The sequence below is a fragment of the Micromys minutus genome, assembly GCF_963924665.1.
Source record: "Micromys minutus genome assembly, chromosome: 28".
Taxonomy (NCBI): Eukaryota; Metazoa; Chordata; class Mammalia; order Rodentia; family Muridae; genus Micromys; species Micromys minutus.
Genome location: NC_137963.1, coordinates 15167132 through 15187011, shown reverse-complemented (window position 1 = coordinate 15187011; position 19880 = coordinate 15167132). Strand labels below are relative to the sequence as shown.

The following is a 19880-nucleotide window of genomic DNA, read 5'->3' as shown; positions in this document are numbered from 1 at the left end:
CATTCTATACATGGGGTTAGCAATTGCTTTTGTCTTATTGGGTGAAGTGTGTTAGTCTATATTGGGCCCTTAAGGTGTACAGAGTGCTACACAGCTGGGCCAGGGTTAGGCGAGTCTACACAGAGTCCTCTGCCTACTCACAGGTGGCAACTCTGGCACTGACAGGGATGCTCCTCTTGTTCTCCAGGATGGCGAACACACGAATGAAGTACTCCACTCCTGGCTCTAGCTCCCGAATGGTGGTGGATGTCTGGTCCCCGGGCACACGGAACTGCATCTCCAGGCCATCAGCATGGGTGGGTGTGTACATAATGAGGTACTCAGTGACCCGCATCTCATTGTCCCACGCCAGATTGACAGTCTCCTCTGTTACTTCCGTCACAATAAGGTCTTTGGGAGGGGACACTGAGAGGAATAAGAGAGGATATTGGATGTCAAGAGTATACCTGTAGAACCTTATAGGCTTAACTCCCTGGACAATTCTCTTCTACTCTTTGGAATAGAGGTCGGAAGTTGTCTATTCTTAAAACACATTGTTCCCAACCTTCTGAACTCAGCCAGAGCCCTACTGAGACCCATCTTTTCTGTCCTTGTGATGTTTGAACCCAGGGAGCTATGCATACTAGGTACAAGTTCTGTGAATCAAAAGGCTGGAAAGATTAGGCTGTGGTTAAGAGCATTTTTGCTCTTGCAGAGGACCAGGGATACATCCCCAGTATCCAAGTGATGATTCACAAGCACCCATAACTCCAGTTCCAGGGACTCTGATATCCTCTTTTAACAAGAGTGTGTAAACAGGTTCACAGGTGGCTCATATATATACATTCAAGGTGAACTCTAATACACATAAAATAAGTAAGTCTAAAAAAATATTTAAAAGAGGTTTGTCACTTTCCCTGCAACAAAATTTTTCTCCTCTATTTCTTTTTACTTTAAAAATATTTTTGTTAATTCTCTGAGAATACCGTACAACCTTTTCTGATCATCTAGCTTAGGCTGATCTCAAATGTTCCCTACGGCTCAGGCAGGCATTGAATTTGAGATCTTGCCTCAGCCTCTGTCGGAGCTGGGTTTGCAAACTTGCTCCACCAGTAGCTTTGTATAATCCGTTAGTCCATTGCCTTCCTGTTGATGTCCCTGGCCAACAGTGTTGTTTTCGACACTGTGTGTGTGACACTTTTCCACTTTTTGGGCCCTTAGCTCAGAGTTACACCAGGGCACAGAAAAGTGTCACATCATCTTGGTTCCCTGTGAGTTAGTCTTATAGGGTTTGTCTAACCAGACTCTTTTGTTCCTTAGATGTGATTGAGGGCAAGAGGTTTTCCTGGAGTTGCCTACGTCAAGTTTAGAACCCATATCTCTTGGCTAAGCTTGCCCAATTCAGACATACTAAACACTGGACCCATTTATTTGTTAATTCCTATCTTTGGAAGATGTTCTTTATCATAGTATGAGGGTGAGAAAGACAGTCACGAAACATGAGTATTTTTGCTCTTTCTGTGTTTTCATTTAGTCAATGTTTCCTGAGCACATACTACATGCCTCTGCTTATGGCAACTACTGGAAAGAGTGTTCTTCTGGGAGATGCTCACAGCCCTTGGCTAAAGCTAGCACCAAAAGAGAACTTAAGGTAGCCGGAAACGATTCTTTAGTTGACTGCGTTAATAAGTTCATCTTGTTAAATAGAAATGTCTGTTCAGTCTAGCTGGACTATCACTTCCATTCAAAGGGAAGAACTTTGTTTGCTGTTGTTTCAAGGCCAGAGTAGAGAAGGAAAGAAAGCTGACACTTAATGAAGGGCAATGGATGGCCAATTCAATAGCATTGAGGTAGATAAAATTTCTGTATCAGCTCTGAGTCTTTTGGACTTTCACTTCTCTGAGCTTTTGAATCTAAATTGCCCAGAGCCAGGAGATGGCACATAACCCCCTTAATAGTGTCAGAAAAAGAGTGTGGGTTTAACAGAAATACACTAGCAGAACAGATGAAAAGAATAGGTATGTTGATAAATCTAACTATCAGTCTCTGATAGGCATTGGGTATGTAACACCGTTGGGACCACATGCATGCCAGCTTGCCTGTACTTACCCTCAGAGCAGTCTACTCCTGTGTAGCCTTCATTGCAGATGCAGCGACCTGACACACACTGTCCCTGGTTGCTGCAGTCATTGGGACAGGAGAGCTGCCCGCAGTCTATGCCTGTGAAACCTTCACGGCAGATACACTGGCTGTCCTCACAGCGGCCTTGCCCGTGGCAGTCACCGGGGCACCTTTGTTCTTTGCAGTCTTTGCCAGTGAAGCCCTCGTGGCAGATGCATTGGCCATTCACACAGCGGCCGTGGCCGTGGCAGTCCCCGGGGCAGGAGAGCTCAGCACAGTCAGGGCCAGTGAAGCCATCCTCACAAATGCACCGCCCGTCCACGCAGCGCCCTCGCTGGCTGCAGTCCCGGGGACAGCGCCGGTCTCTGCAATCTTCTCCAGTGTAGTCATCTTCGCAGATGCACATGCCATTCACACAGCGACCATGCTGGTGGCAGTCATTGGGACAGCTCATCTCACTACAGTCAAAGCCCTTGAAGCCCTGCTCACATATGCACTTGCCCTGGACACAGAGACCCCGGTTGTGGCAGTCACTGGGGCATCGCCGCTGGCTGCAGTCTTCTCCGGTGTAACCCTCGTCACACACGCACTGCCCATTGACACAGCGGCCGTGCCCACTGCAGCCATTGGGGCACTGGAGGTCCCCACAGTCAGCCCCAGTGAATCCATCATCACACTCACACTGCCCGTTGAGGCAGCGGCCACGGTGGTGACAGTCAGCGGGACACCGCTTTTCACTGCAGTCTGCCCCTGCGAAGCCCTCGTAGCAAACGCACTGTCCCTCTTCGCACTGGCCTTGGCCCTGACAGTTGTTGGGGCAGGTGAGCTGGCCACAGTCCTCGCCCGTGAAACCTTCTTCACAGTAGCAGGTGCCGTTGAGGCAGCGACCGCGGTCGTAGCAGTCGTTGGGGCAAATGAGCTCGCTGCAATCTTCGCCGGTGAAGCCCTCGTCGCAGACACACTCGTTCTCCACGCACCGCCCCCGGTTGAAGCAGTTGTTGAAGCAAAGGGGCTCGTTGCAGTCCTCACCGGCAAAACCATCTTTGCACACACACCTGCCGTCCACGCACACCCCGTGCTCCTCGCTGCAGGGCACTGGACAGACCTCCAGGCCACAGTCAAGGCCGGCATAGCCTTCGAAGCACACACAGACCCCGTTCACACACCTGCCCTGGTCGTTGCAGTCATTGGGACAGGCCAGTTGGCTGCAGTCTTCCCCAGTGAAACCCTCGTCACAGATACACTGTCCGTCAAGGCACTGGCCTCTGAGATTACAGTTCCCCGGGCATTCGGGCTCTGAACAGTTGGGACCTTTCCAGCCTACTTCGCAGACACAGCCACAGCCTTCGGCGCTGAAGTTGCCCCGGCCACTGCAGAAGGGCCTGCTGTCCAGACGGCCTGCAGTGAAGATAACAGATATTTAGATAAGTTCATCAAATTCAGCCACATCCTTAGTCATCAACTGGCTGGGCAGAACGGGGGAAGGGGGAGGGGGGTTATTGGAGAAAATCAGATGGAATTCAGTCACATTCAAGTCACATGCACATTAAACCCACCATGGCTTCTCACCTACATGTTTCCCCAAGGGAGCTGACAGAGAGAGAAAAGAATTGATTTATTACTAAAGATAAACGTTTAAATTTTGCCTTAGAAGCCCAGAGTCTCACAGAACCCCTGCACACAGTAGGTCTACCTTTGACACCATTATCAATGCCCTTTCTGGTAGTATTTTCCAAGTGGTGGAAACAGATATTTACTTCTGATTTGAAGTAAATGCTTCTGTAGTCCTATGGAAACCCTGGGGTAGAGATAATGAACTCCTAAGCAGCAGGATTCTGGGAGTAGATGTGCAAGGGTTCAGGATGTCCTCAAGAGAGAGCGTGAATTACCGGGGCACACCCAAAGTCTGTGTATGTCCTTCTTTATCACCGAGTCATCCCTTGATATTTGGTCCACTTTTAAAATCTCAGTTATTAGATTTACAGAGAGATGTCCATCCTTACTTGAAAGGGTTGTTGAAAGGATCCTATAAGCCAGTTCCTGTGTCTGGTATATACAGGTGGCTGCTGTATGCACAGCCCTGAGCCAACCACCTTCCCATTATCACACCGTGTTCCATCACATTACAATACTCTTCTCCCTGATCCACAGACTCAGTACCACCCGGGTAGAAATGTTCCTTCGTAAGAACACAGGACTGTGGAAGACTCAGCAGGACTCCCTCCTCCCGCAGAACCCCACTCCTCTCTGGGCCTTTGTTTCCCTATTTGTACAGTGAAATTGATAGGGCTAAGCAGCAATCTCTTTGGGAGAAGGAGCACTGCATTATTCTCACATTTTATCGTAACTAAGAACTATGTTTCAGAGCCAAACATGTCTGGCTAAGATAGAATTAAGGTAGGGACTGGAGAGAAGAGGGCTCAGTAGCTAAGGGTGCTTGCAGTGCAACCGTGAAGAGCAGAGTTCAAATCCCAGCTCCTGCCACTGTGTTGTTTGCCTGTGTCTTCATCTCTCAGGTGAGTGGAGACAGGGGGCTCACTGGGACTTGCTGGCTTCTAGCTTAGCTGGGAAAATGTGAGCCTCAGATTCAAGGAGAGATTCTGCCTCAAAGAAATTAACAGGTGGAGATAGAGAATGCCCAGGCCTTCTGCCCTTGGTGCACAGTTATAAGAGGGCATGACCATGTACCCACACACGTGTGTACACACTCACACGCAAACATACACACAAAAATAATGAAGTAAAGCTTAAAGCATTCGGACCTGTGTGTCTTACTGTTTTGTAGGTATGAGTTAGTTACGTGAATGTACCACTTGTGTGGCTGGTGTGTGCTGGGATTCAAAGAGCGTGTTGATCCCCTGGGAGTGCCATTGCAGATGTTCTGAGTGCCCATGTAGGTGAAGGAAATAGAGTCAGTAGCCTCTGGGAAAGCAACTGCTCTCAACTGCTGAGCTAACTCTTAAGACCAATACACCTAACAGATATAATTAAGCGAAAATGAGCTTTATGAAGTGGAGTTTTCAAATGCTAGAGTATTAGCATGAGAACCATTATGGCTGCGCTCTCCACCTTTACTTGACCTTCAAATCTCCCCGGACTGTCTGTTTTTTGAATGAATTCCTTGTCTGTCTAGTTTCCCAGGAAACCAGCTTTAAGGAATCACCCCTGGATCCCTTTAAGAGCATCATTTTCTCATTTGTGCAGAGACAGGGGGGCAAAGAACCCTTCTGAGAAGCCTACCTTCTGCGGGTTGAAGGCAACAGCCTGTACCCATGGTGCACTGCTCCCTTAGAGAAGATACCACCATCTCCAGCTCCTCCAGCCTGCTCAGGAGTTCCTTCACATCTGGAGCCGCAGCACAGCCGCAGGCCCGGCGCGGGATGTTAATGCGGTGTGTGAACACAATCTGGTTTTCCCCATCCACTGTATGTTCCTGGAAGCTTCCGCTGGGCTCTGGTGTGGGGGTCAGGTCTTTCTCCGCACTCTCTGACTCCAGATCCACTGAGCACTGAGAGCCCACGGGCAACTTGATGTTGTAGACGTGGTTGAACACCACTGGCTGACTCTCTTCTGGCACGGTCATGTTCAGGCCACTCTCTCGCTTGTGCCTGATGATTTTCTTGAGGACCCCACCTTCGGGAGTGAGGGCAAACAAAGCTAGAAAGATGCCTGGCAAGAGCCAGGTTGTGGCCCCCATGGTGGAGGTTAGATTGGCTAGGTGTCTTTAGATCTGTAGGGTGCCTGAACTCCCAGTAGAATTTGCTATTTAGACGCACTGGAAAGAATACAGTTGGATGTCCCCAATCTTCTTGGAAGAAGGATCTATAAATAAATAAAAAAGCAATAGTTATTAGGCTCTGTCACCAATGTACACTGTGGAGTGGCTACGATTTGGAGTGATATTTTTTCCTTTTCTTTCTTTCTTTTCTTTCTTTCTTTCTTTTTTTTTTTTTTTTTTTTTTTTGCCTTCTTACCCCCTATGCCTGAAGCTTTCTTGCTATTCCTTTGTTATATATGGTTGGTAGTGGGGACATAAAATGGTCTCTAGAAGGATCTTGCAATTCTGAAGAAATGACACTACTCACAATTTAACTTTTGGAAATATAAGGAGATGGTAGAGAAAAGAAAGATACGGCAAAACATCAGGAAAAGGTGGGGGGGGGGGGTTGTATCACAGCTTCTGATCTGGGCACTTGGGTAGGTTACTTAATTTCCCTTTTTACAGATCCTGACTGAAAGGTTGAGATGATGAGATCATTTGTTGTCCCTCTGTATTTCTTAGCCATGTCTTCTGAAGGAATGTTTATGGCAATGTAAAGTGCAGCCCCAAGAGGTGTTCAAAGCCTCCTGACTATAATTACTGATTCTTCAAGCTGAAAAATGCCCTGCTGTTTCCCTGCAGAAGACTGGGGGGGGGGGGGCTGAAGGAAAGAACTGAGGGGTAACTCCAAGGCTCCTTTGTAGTCACAAGGCTCTTGTATGGCGTCCATTCTTTGCAGGTTAGACTCCCTTCTCCTTGATCTATCTAGAACATTCCACAGTCTAAGCTTTAGAAGAACTTGGCAGAGCACTTCTGAATCAGGTACCTAAATTAAGCGTTGTCCATGAGTTTCTAGTGTCTTCTCAGATTGACCAGCACTGACAGAATTTACACTGGATGTTCTTGAGCAAACAGAGTTCTGTGGGTGGTAAAAACAAATCGAAAACCAAGCATGGGTCCTGGTGGGTCTTAAGAACAGAACTAAGGAGAAAATGGAACAATCCTTTCAGTGCTCAAGGAACAAATAAAAACAAGAAAGTGGATTTGTTCTTTTTAGGATTGAGTCAACTGCCTATGGCTTTGACAAAACAAAGGGATTGTCCAAAGAATAGCAGAGCATGGCTTATTGAGAAAAAAAAGCAATTTAGGATGTGATTTAAATAGTGAGGATGGTTAGATGAGACAGAATGGGGAAGAAGATGTTCCTTGAAATTCTTTGGACTGCTAAGCTGACCTATTCATCAGCTACATTGCCATTCATATTCACAGACATTCAGGTAGGAGAGAGGAGCTGTCAAAGGTAGGTAAACTCTGGCTCATCTTAAGACTCCCAAAATAATTGCTTACAGACATATGAGAGTAATGAATGCTTGACAGAAAGTTACCTATGGTCTTCTCTCATTAAGACATACACCGAGCTGTTGGTTGAGACCCTAAAGGAATATTTAAGGATGATGTGGGAAGAAAGAAGTTATTTTATAATGTAGTGAAGAAGTCCATAAAGAGAAGCTATTTTATAGTGTAGGTAAGAGGTCCATAGAGGAGGAATGGTATCTTTGAGGGTTATCTTTTGCATCAGCTCGTGGTTTCTGAGGTTTGGGGCTGGTGCTTTGGGAAGGATCATCCACATCTTGTGTTGTGGAACATCTAAGTTCTTTCTGGCTCTGTAACTTGGGCGAGGTATTTGTCATTTAATCCCCAACCCCGGGCTTGTTTATAAAATAAAGGTCAGATAATTTCAAAGATGGCTCAGTCAGTGCTTGTCCTGAAAGTACAGGGATGTGACTTTGGTCCCTTGAATCCATGTAAAAAGGTGGGAAAAGGAGTACATGCTTGTGGGTCTCTGAGCCTTCTGTGTAATCTTCAAGTTCCAGACCAAGTGAGAGGCCCAGTTTCAACACCCCTGCCCCCAAAAAACACCCTCAAAACCCCTTAAGGAAAGGCACTTAAGGCTGACTTCTGACTTCTGCACTACTACCACCCCCACCACACATAGAAACACCCCCCCCCACACACGCACACACACATGCTATGTGGGGGAAATTAAATATTAGATATTTCTAATGGAGCTTCAGAACATTGGTGCATTATAGGCACTCAATCGACAGGAAATGACATTGCGTAGCACACTCAGGAACATAACCCAGCAAGAGTCTATGCCAATAGCACTTTTTGCTTAAGCAAGAACTTGACCTTAGTTTAATCCAGTCACAAGTTTAGTGGCAACTTGGACCTGGATCAGAGAAGCTGTAGAAAGTACTGGTGTATGAGAAATTAAGCTTTGTGAAGATCAATTTGTTAGAAATATAAATCTGTGCTCTAGAGAGAGTAGAACTGGGGAGAAATAATGACATTAGCAAAGCAAAATCTGATGAATGCAGATAACTGGCTGGCTTATGTCTCTTCTGAGGGCAGACTCTGGGGGAATTAGTTGAGATTGCAGTTTGAGAGACTGAGGTTCAACATGGGGAGTCAAGCTCAGATAGCTTGTGCTATTATAATTTTAGGATGACCAATTTAATCTACAAAGACTATAAAAGTACCAAAAAATGATTATTGTTAAAAAACATATTTTATGTTGAATGTTCTTGTCTACATGTTTATCTGTATGTATATCACTTATATGCCTGCTGCCTGTGGAGGCCAAAAGAGTGAATCATACCTACTAGAACTCAAGGTATAGATGGTTGTGATCTGCCAAGTAGGTGCTATGAATTATACCTGAGTCCTTCGGAAGTAGACAACATGCTTTTAACTGCAGATTCGCCTCTCCAGTATCCTGGACTCTTTCTATTTATGGGAAGTGACTAGAAATAAAGGGTCTAGAGAATGTGTTGTAGGAAGCTGCTGACTTGTATTTCTTCACTCTTAGCTGAGAATGCCACAAGAAGTGCATAGTATCAGCCTATATCAATCCCAGGGAAAGAGATATGGGGTTGTCTTCCTGTACCTAAGAAAACAAATGCTGTTGTCTATGGTCTTTATGGATGATTGGACTGGTGATCAAGACTGCACACTTTAGCACCTCTAAGAAGCAAGTAATATATTAAAGGTTTTCTGTAGTCATCTCTCCACGGGCTGCAGACTATTATGAGATAAGGAGTTAGTCTTTGAATATTTTTCCAGGTCATATTTCGAGAATAAGAAATGCATTACTTCAGTTTTAAACATGTATCAACTTTATCTGGATAGCCTTATGTGGTTGGAGACACCCTTCTGAGTTAGTTCCTTGTGACATTGTAATTAGTAGCTCGTGGAATGTGTTTATCTTTTTGACTTAGGTACATACGTGGAATATCCTGGGCTTGGGTAGACAACAATGATTCCATTTTTTTTTAAATGCAGATGAACTTGTTTCTACGTCATTTTGGCAGCTCTAAGGTATTACAGCGCAATTTTCATCTGCTTCCAGCCAAGAGAATTTTATTGTGCTATGTCAGTCAAGCATGGGGCTGCTAACACAGGCTTCTAAAATGGTCTACAAATTCCTTACTCCTTGTCCCTCCCAACATCCATAAATTCCTCTTTGGAATGTGTCAGGAAGAGCCAGGAGCCAGGAAACAGCCTTAAGTGTAGATTTGTTTTCCAAGGACATCTGATCCCTTCAGTTCAGTGAGTCCAGGATACTCTAGGTGAAAAAAAATAAAAGAGAAAAAACTTAAACTAATAAGCCAGAGAGACCCTTCTGAGCCACGAGGGTCTGAATTTTAGCACTGGCAAGTCATTTTCTGAGATAGGATTATGGACCCTTAATTGGTGTCCAGTAACATGTCAATGGGACTGCTGATTGTCCCCGAGACTTGTCACTTAGAAATGATTTTTTTTTCTTTTTCCATTAGAGATGAGTTGAATGATGTGATTAGACGGGATAGACTTAGGCTAGTAGAGAGTTTCAGAGACCAGTAATGACATCTCTGTGTTTGTACTAATGAGGTCATAGGTACTAATGAGGTCACAGGTCAGCCAAGGGAGTAGCTATAGAAACAGATTTTTACTGGGAGGAATCATAAATGCTAAGATGGATAAATGCCCTAGAAGAGACTAGGTGATGTTTGGGACCATCTGCTCTAGAGGCAGTCAAATATTGTTACAGCTTGACTCTGCTCTTCCTATTAGTATGAACCACAGTGAGTTGCAAATTGTCTTTAGATTAAAAAATGGTGTGTGGCAACAATTCCACATAATTTCACCTGTCCCCATGGCAGTGGATGTAAAATAATGTTTTGTCTGGGCCTCCGTGTTAACATCTGTATAATGACAACATCAATACCAGCTGCATGTGAGAAGAAATGAAATGATTTATGCAAAACACTTTCTTAGCTAGCACTTAAATTTGATCTTACATCTAGAAGGCATGATTGCTGTGTCTTGTTTGGAGAAGGTGGTTAGCAGAAAGCTTCTTTGTGACCCCCAAATACATTCTTAAGGTATTGTTGAGAAGTTCTTCCTTTTCATTGTCCCTCAAGCTCTTTGTCTCTTTCCCTTTTCTCCTCTTTCTCTTCCCACTCCTTCCCTTTTTTTTCTCTTAAGTTTTATTTAATTGTGCATGTGGGCTGAGGTCAACTTCTGGAAGCCAGTTTTCATCTTCCACCTTGTTGGAGGCAAGCTCTCTTCTGCTTCTCCATTGCAGAGTATAGTTTGCTACAGGGTCTATAAATTTCTAGGTGATTTTGTCCCTCCTTCTCTTCCTACACTGTTGTGGTTCCATCTAGCTATTTACATGGATTCCAGGGATCTGAACTCAGACCATTGGACTTACTTTGTAAGCACCTCTATTTACTATCTCTCTAATTCCCACTGTGATTTTCTCTATGGAAGCCTACAGTCCTCAGTGTTTCAGTTAGTCTGATATCAGGGACATTCTGAAATCAGTAGGAGAATGAAAAGGCTGTGGCTCCAGACCCAGGATTCCCTTAGCCTTGGTCTAATTCAGTAGCAGGAACAAGGGAGTGAATGAGCCGGGTGGAGCTCTTTTCTGGGAGGTCAGAACTTTGGCCAAGGCTTCTCTGAGGCCGAGAGCCGCTGCTGGGATGGTTGTCCATGATACTGGGCCAGCGACTTCTGCAGAACAGACTGTCTGTGGTTTAGCCTTTCAAAACGGTTCTCTTAATGGAAAACACTTGGCCCAGCTTCACAGTGCTTTCCATATGCAGACAGAAATCAGATTATAAAATCAAAATCCCACTTGAGCAGGGATTACAACCAATAGTACAGGATCACTGAGTCCAGAGGTAGTAAGTCAGTAGTACCCACATGCTGTACACATGCAGGCAAATAAGGATACACGTATGAGGAAGTCCAACTATAGGATTCTGCTGCACTGATTACCCCAGCCATATACACCCATCACAGCACATGCTTATGGATGGGAACCATCATGGAGAAATGGATTGATAATGTTACATTGTGTATTGGGAATTTACCAAGATAGTAGATATTTGTTATTATCACCCTGTGCAAACAAAGTAACTATGTGTGATGGTAGGTGTGTTGGTTATGATCTTGAAACTGGTAACTAATTCTATCTATTTATCTACTGAGCTATCTATGTAATAATCACATAATACAGCAATGCTTTTTGATTCTACCTTGTGAACCTGGAAAAAATAATCTTTGCCACAGATGGAGGCCACTACAGAAAACTGCAACCAATCACAATGCAGATTTATGGAGCTCGGGCCTAATGGATATATCTACAAAAACTCCCAAACATAAGGCTCAGGGGACTCTGCAGAAAAGGGGTAAAAAGAGGATAAGAACCAGAGGATTGGGGAGTCTGGCATGATTCTGTGTCTCCTAGTAACATCAGAAGCTATACTCGTAAAGTCTCACCGACATGACCAACCAAATCTGAACTGAGTATGGATGACACCGTTGGACATGAGACAGTGGATGAGAAAAGCCCACGAGGCCTAATCTCTACACAAAGAACTCTAGGTAGCTGAGGAATACCCTGGCAATGGAAGAGGTGGTACTCCACAGAGAAATGGTTGTCCAGTGCTAGAAGGTCATTCGTGAAACATACATATAAGTATGTTATAATAAGGGTTGAACAGGTTATATTTAGAAATACACACACACACACACACACACACACACACACACACATGTCCATATACATGTGTGCCTGCAGTGACAATTAGTGAGAAAAGAGGCCATGGGTTTGAAGGCAGGGTATGTGAGAAGGCTTGGAGGAAAGAAGGGAGAGGAAGAAATATAATTATAGTTTCAAAATAAAATAAAAATAATAAAAGGAAGTACATATGAAAAGTTTCCATTAATGTTTAGCTTGAGCCTGTTGTAATGGCCTTCAGAGAAAAGTATAAGGGAAAGGATTTAAGAAGACTCCTGGCTAAGAGCTATCTAGTATTCTTGATTCTGTATGTCTTTATTCTGTCCATTTATCCACCCATCTATCCATCTATCATCCATCCATCCATCCATCCATCCATCCATCCATCCATCCATCCATCTATCCATCCATCCACCAATCCTCCATCCATTCTTCATCTATGTATCTATGTATCTATGTATGTATCTATGTATGTATGTATGTATGTATGTATGTATGTATGTATGTATCTATCTATCTATCTATCTATCTATCTATCTATCTATCTATCATTTCTCTATCCACCCATCCTTAATAAATATATACTATGTACCAAGCCTCTAGTTAAATATGAATGATACAACAGTTGCCAAAACAAATGTGATCCCTAAAATAAGAAGGCTTAAGACTACCTCTCAAACAGTCTCAAGTCCAACTGTTTTTCAAACCACACATCACTCACTGGTTTACATGGTCAAGATGCTCTCTAGCACCACTACAAACTGAACAACATGTTGCATGGTCCTAGCCCAACATAAAGGACAGGCACACCGAGATTCTTTTCAGAGATAATTGCTTCTTACTCACTGTGGGCTTCCCAATGTGCAGGGAGGAGGGACTAAGTAAAGAGTGGCCTCTTTTTCCCAGAGGTCCCTGTGGAAATGCATGAGGAGACTGCATGCATGAGAGCAGTAGTAGTGCCAGCTTTGGTGAAAGGATTAAGAAGGGAGTGGTACTCTTGGCTAAGGAGCTCATGGAGGGATTACTGAAGGAAGAAAGGCTCCGGTGAACCAAATACTGGTTGAAGAGTTCTTGGAAGTTCAAGGAGAAGTATACCAAGAATGATAATAGAAGTATCAAAGACACGAAGTTTTATTCATTGACTGCATTTTTTTTTTTTTTTTTTGGAGCCTGCACTAAGCATCTTGAACACATGATGATTTCATATGTGCAAATTGGGATGTCACTATGGAGTAAGGATATGAACCCAAGTCCCTCTGAGTCCATCACGGTTCGCTGCCTTTTGCACTGGAAGCCAATGAAAGGAGTGAGTTTTGAGAGCAGCCGCTGCTCCGTCTATGCAACCTTCAAACGGCAGGCGAGGGGAGTCTATCAGCTACATGTGATTGGAACCTGATGGGGTTGCTGTGGAATGAGTCAAGCTGTTGGGCACCTCTGAGATGCTACAGAATCTGAACTGTTTTGAGAGGGAGTTCTTGGTGTCTTGAAAGCCCACTTGCCCAACTTGCCCCACTTGAATGGACAGACTTAATCTGTCCTTCAAGCAAAACTAAAATAGCATCCATTAATAGAAGTTAGTTTTCTTCCTGTCTGTCTTCTGAACTGAGTACCGCTTAAGGAAGATTTTGATGTCTGGAAATGTTTTCAATTCTATTTTATACTTACACTAGGCTGATTTAGTTATGCATTGCACATATAGCTAGACTATATATGGATTTGGTTTTTATGAAGGCAAGTTATATGAGGCACCCAGCTTTGCATACCCAACACCAAAGACTGTACCTAGGACACAAGAAACCCCAGTTTTAGAATGTTCTTGGGTTGTAATGATCTGTTGCTGATTTGGTAATAGTTCTGCCAAGCCAAATTTAGCCTTCCACTTAAACTCAAGCAAAATGGCCAATATTAAATACAAAGGGATCCAGATATTATATTGATATTTTTCCTTTCAGGTATTTGGATGAATCACCGATGGTATTTTGTGGCTCCCTTCCTCCCCCTTCGTTAACAGAATTTTCATTACTAACCAAATTAAATCCTCCAATTTTAATCCACAAAATATTTCAATTTAGACACAATAATGGGATTCATATTTGTGGTTTAGTATCCCTAAATGTGGCTCTGATGAAAAATGACTAGGTCCATTGATACATTCAGACCACAAGCTACCTCGCAATGTCTGGTTTCAATTTCTGAAATAAAATTTCTGCAGAGCAGTAGCTTTCTCTCTTCTGCTCCTTGCCTAGACATAAAAGAAAATAAAAAGTGGGCTTGACCCAATGGCAACAGTATAGATTTCTATAAACTTCTGGAAAATCATTTCAAAAACAAATTTGAATTCATTTCTCCTGGAACAACAGCCACCTTTGTTTTGTATTTCCACCAGAATTTTAAGAAATGCAGTGTTGGCTCTTTCGTAGGTCTCAGAGGATGGAGCCAAGGTTAAGGAATTAGAGATATTTATTCAGGATGGATGGGTTATGGTTAGAGAGCAACACGGGAGCAAGACAGTGTGAATGCATGTGCTAAATATTTGGCATTTGGGGACCAGAGTGTTCGGAAACCCTTTGTGAAATAACAGTCTTGGTATTTGAATTGAGTGGAATTCTTCTGGCCTGGGGTTTGCTCCTAGATGCTGCCAGATAGAGACACTGACAATTACCCAACCCAGGAGGCATCAGGATCGGCTGGCCTTGATACACTTTGATAGGGGCTAACCCCTGAAACAAAAATGGATCTCTACGTTTGGTAGCAAGAAACCAGACACTGTGGAAAGTTAAGTCCACTCCAGCTAATAATTAGTGTGCCTAGAAAAAGGCCTGCAGACACGTAGTGTCTACTTTTCCTTTTTCCAAACGGGATCACCTAAGAGCTACAATAATAAGCAGATCTGATTGAAAACATCTGTGTTTTCTACGCCTTATATGGATTATTTCATTGGTTCTTCCCTAAGATTTGTGACATCTCTTCCTTTATTTCCCCCCCCCCGGAGGATGGGGAAACTGAGGTCACATAGCGAGAAAAGGAGTGAAGAGTTCAGTTTAGGTGGTCTGACTCACCAGTTAGACACAGCATTCTTAACCCTCGGTTTTCCTCTAACAATTTAGTGATACCAAAGGCTGTTTTGCATGACTAAGTTCAAAGGCCTAACTTCAAAAGAACCTGGAGTCTGGGTCCCCCCAAAACTATTAACAGTGTAAAAAGTCTTTATGAAGTTACATGAGAGCCAGAAAAATAGAGATAAGCCTAAACTCAGAATTAGGTTTAATTTATCCAAAGCTATTTCCTAGCGTGTAATCTGCGGCATGTTGAAAGGTATTAACGCTGAGCAAAAAGTATTTCCTAGTTAATCATGTTTAGAAAAGGCTATTTTTTAAAAGCCAATGTTATTTTAAGCCAAACAAATTACACATCTTTCTTTACTTCATGATTTTCCAGGGTCTTTTATGTGTTTGTGGAAACCTCCAAGAAGAAGATCGTTTATAGTGTGTTTTCCAAACTTACTTGATTGTCTTGTGTTTGAAGTACATCACAGGTTGGGTTTGATGGCCCACAAGGGAAGCAAGTCCTGGGACATGACAAACCCTTGACCCTCTGTCTCTTCTCAGTCCTTACACATTAGAAATGATGCTATACCTGGCCAGGACCTGTCTGTCATAAAAAGGTGAAAGTCCCAGAATGGAAGAGTCACGCAACAAGAACCTAAAGTGGGACGAGTTAGTATTATTTGGTTCTTGGCCCATTACAAATGCCTTTTCATCATGATCCAAGCTTAGGCAATTCGAGAACATTGTTCATATTTTCCTGCTATCAAAAGCACAGGATTGAGACATTTCATCAAGTCATCTCATCAGCACTACTTGAATCTGAATTAAAGGTCCTGCCTTTGTCTCAGTCTTTGGAAGTTTAGGTTTCTCTTGTTCTACTGAGTGATTGTTTTTGAAACAGGATTTATTGTTTGGCTTCAGAAATTAACGTTTATATAAATAGTTAAATGCCAGGGAGGATTCAGTTTCATTAATGTGAATGCAGTTGGAGTCATAGAGAGAGAACGAAGTTGGAAAACTGGGGTATGCATGGCAGTTTTATCTACTATTTTGGACTTGAGGAAAGGGCATGAATCCAAGTGAACTACAATGCCTAAATCTCCTGTAGATTGCTAGGCCTGCTCTCCTTCAGCTGGGCCCAGAGAGAATGTTAATAAATGAGAGGATGATAAAGCAAGAGGTAGAAGACAGGGGAGTTTAAAAATCAATAAGTCTTTGAAAATTGGGCCTCACACTGTATATAGGCAAGAAATCAGTCAGGATATGAGAAAATTTCAGAGACCCTGAAACTTAAAACTTTCTTTTGGGATTTTATGTTGGGTTTGTTAACTTGACACAACCGAGTCACCTGGAAAGGAAATCTCAAAGACAAATCATCTAGATGTAGGTTTGATTGTTTTGGTTACATTAATTGAGGCAGAAAGACCTGTTCATCATGGGTGGTACCATTCCCTAGGCAGGGTATCCTGGATTATATCAGAGCAGAGAAATTGATCTGAACATAAGACATGCACTTAATCCAACACTCAGTTCTTTTGACATTCAATATAATATAGCAACTAGATGCTTGAAGTTCTTGGGCCATTAATTGTCCCCAAATAATGGATTCTAAATTGTGAAAAAAAAAATACATTTTTCTCTTGTTCTTTTCAGAGCATTTTATCACAGTGGTAGCAAACAGAAGGAGGCAAAATTTTGTGTCTGAAGAAGCAAATGTTCAAGGAAGGAAAGGGAATTAAGTTCATTTTCAGCAGAGTTATTTATTTAATTTTATTTGGTGGGGAAATCAGAATATTTAACCTGAGAGAATGAGGTTAGGAAAAACCACAAAAGGAAATGGAGAAGAAGAATGACGGAAGAGGGAAAGGGAGCTGAAAAGGAAGGGAGAGGGAAGGGAAGGAGAAAAGAGAGTAAGAGAGTGAGAGTGCAAAATGTAGGAAGGGCGAATGGGCCATAGTAGTGTCTGCCAGTCCTTCTAGTGTAGAGCTCAGCATTGTGCTCCTACCTGTGCTGGGAAGACATATTAGATGAACTTTTATTTCTGTCTCAGTCCTATTATGTACATGATAATCTATGGCTTTCCAAGATCACAGGGATGAAGACCGCATGAAACTCTGCTCGGAAGGGTCAGTCACCATATCCTTAAAGGACCTGAGAGTAAATGTGCTGTGAGATCACTTCTTTCTCCTTGAGTTCCGAGTGTGAACACTTGGTCCTCAGCTGTGGGATTAACTTGTGGGCTGTGGAGCCTTTGGGAATGCAGGCCTGGTGGCTAGGAGGAGGCCAGAAAGGTGGGTGGTAGAAATTGTGGGTTTATAGCCAATCTCCTTCCAGTCTAATTTCCTATGTTCCCCGTCATTTAGGTAAGCAAGTCAGGGTTGCATGCTCGATGCCTCAGGCTGAGTCCTGAGCTGCCGTGCCATCCTGGAGTAAGACTCTGAAACTCTGAAACTCTGAGCCCAAATAAACCCTTCTTCCTCTATGTGGCTTCTGTCAGGCATTCTGGTTGCCTAGACACAATAAACTTCATAAGGATCTAACTTTACTATCATACTGGATGCTGCTATAGAAAAGATACAAATGGACATGTCAATGTTCTAATAGGAAAGAATTTACAAAAAAAAAAAAAAAAAAAAAAAAAAAAGGAGGGGGGCTGCTCTATCGGTTTGCTAACCCCTGGCAGAGTATCGGGATTATTACCTCTGCTGTTATAGACCCAAGTAGATCTGGGTTGGCAAGAAAACCAACATTTTGTTATTTACTATAAATCTGTTTTGTAAGCCTGTGGAATAGTTCAGTTGATAAAGGCAATCCTTATAATCTGAGTTCAATCCTTGAGACCAACATGAAAGAAAGAACTGACTTCCCTGAGTTGTCCTCTGACTTCCACAAATAAGTTTGCCTACTATGTGTGTATGTGCACATTTGCATGCTCACACATACACACACACACACACACACACACACACACACACACACATACACACTTTAAAACAAACTTATCTTGTGGTGCTTTAGGGTTTTTATTGATTTTATTAATGATACAAGAAGCTAGTGAGCTATTACTATGCCTGCTTGGAAGTTAAACTAAGATTCAGGGAAGCTTAAGAAATAGGTCATGAGACAGAAACAGCTTTTGAAGCCTGCCCTGTGTCCCTCATGTGTGACATTTTAATCACCTGTGCCACATTGGGATGGCTCCTTAAATAACTTTCTCCAGTTCTGATAAGAGAGCAAACTTGAAATGTGAGCTGCTCAGTAAGGGGAATGATAAGGAAATGGTGAAGAAACAGTTCCTTCATCTCCTGCTTCCCAGACCCCCTGGCAGATGTCTAAGCTGTCTCCACATGTGAGTCCAGAAGTACTGGACCTCTGCCTTCCTCTTTGGGCAATGGATGGCTCTTCAGCTTTGTGCGCTTTTCCTCTGGAGAGCACTGAAGCCAAGGTGCACTGTTTGCAAGTGGTTATTAGCTTCTGGGTACATGTTGGCAAGTTCCCTTTGGCTTAGACAAGGTTCCAGAATCTGCCTGGATCTGTCTGTGCTCACCGAGTTCCCTAGCCAGAGAGAGTTGCTAATTGGGATGACACGCTGCATGTCTCTGCCTCTCCAGCTAGGTTTCCTGACCTGGGCATGCCTGTATTGGCTCAAGTAGGATGTTTGCCATTTTCACTGTCAACTTAAATGTGTGAGGGCAAATTTACAGTTCCCTTAAGTATCTGCGGAGCCTGGTGCTCTGGTATAGTTTCCAAGATTGTGGTCCGACACATTTTTAAAGGCAGATTTCATATGGAGAAGGGTATCAGTGGCCCCATCAGATTAGGGGTATAGATTCACCAGAGCTGGACAGAATTTCTCAAATTCTGATTTTGATTGCATCAAACATTCCATTAGTTTCTAGTCAAATGGGGATATTCAGATTCTTAACCAGTGCCTAAATTCTCGGTTCCATATTCCATTCTGATGCCTCCTTGGAGGTTTTAAGCATTTGTCTGGTTCCTTTTTATTGCCTCTCTTCCCTCAGGGCATGATCTGGATATTGTGAACACTCCCAACACTCATATATTGAGATTTATCAGTGTCATACCATTACTTGCTGGGAAGTAATTGGTCAAGTGATTAGAGCTCTCTATAGTGGGATCAATGTTCTTCAAAATGATGACCCATGGAACCTCCTTGACTCTTTCAAACTGTGTAGCCACAGCTGTAGTCTCAATCTATTAACCAGGATGTGGGCACTCCCAAGACATGGAATCTACTGCTTTATTCTTAAGATCAAAGTCTCCAGACAAATGGATTTCTGTACTTTACATACTACTCAGGACACAAAATTTTGCCATGGAGGCTCACATAGAATAGAATAGCTCTATAATGAATTATAAGATTTGCCCTTATGGTTTCTACTACTGTGTTGTCAGCCTTTGGAACTGTAGATGACAACAGCACAGGAACCCCGAATTTCCAAGATGTTGTCAAGTGTTTCCAGATGTACCAGCCACAGAACAGAGTCTTTAATTGACTCTCAAAACGAGTCTGTATCGTAGGACACAATTTGAGAAGTGCTTACCAAGTCGGGTCTTATCACCAAGAACTTCCTCAAAAGCAGTGTCAGTATGAATGACCATAACTGTTTGTGTCACATGCTAGAATTTTTTGGAGCAATTAATACTTGATATTATTTAGTAACCACCATGATCTTCTAAAATAGGTATTGCTATATTGTGTCTTTTATATATATTTAGAAAGTTAAATTGAAAGCAGATACTTTGTCAAGCTTGCATAGCAATATATAAATATATATATATATACGTGTGTGTATTGTATATATATGTATATATATGTATATACATACATACATACATATATATATATAGATAGATAGATACATAGATAGATAGATAC

At 42.9% G+C, this 19880-nt stretch overlaps 1 protein-coding gene across 2 annotated transcripts in view; it reads right to left on the bottom strand.

Moving 5' to 3' along the window:
• The window catches only part of TNC (tenascin C), an 87256-nt gene that overhangs the window by 57306 nt on the left and 10070 nt on the right, over window positions 1-19880 (bottom strand). For both annotated transcript variants that reach the window (XM_080940275.1, XM_080940276.1), the window contains exons 2-4: window positions 5341-5922; window positions 2089-3498; window positions 142-405 (exon numbers count right to left, since the gene is read on the bottom strand). In XM_080940275.1, the coding sequence (XP_080796401.1) occupies window positions 142-405; window positions 2089-3498; window positions 5341-5797 (2131 nt within the window). In that variant the 5' untranslated portion in view covers window positions 5798-5922. The remainder of the gene's footprint in view (window positions 1-141; window positions 406-2088; window positions 3499-5340; window positions 5923-19880) is intronic.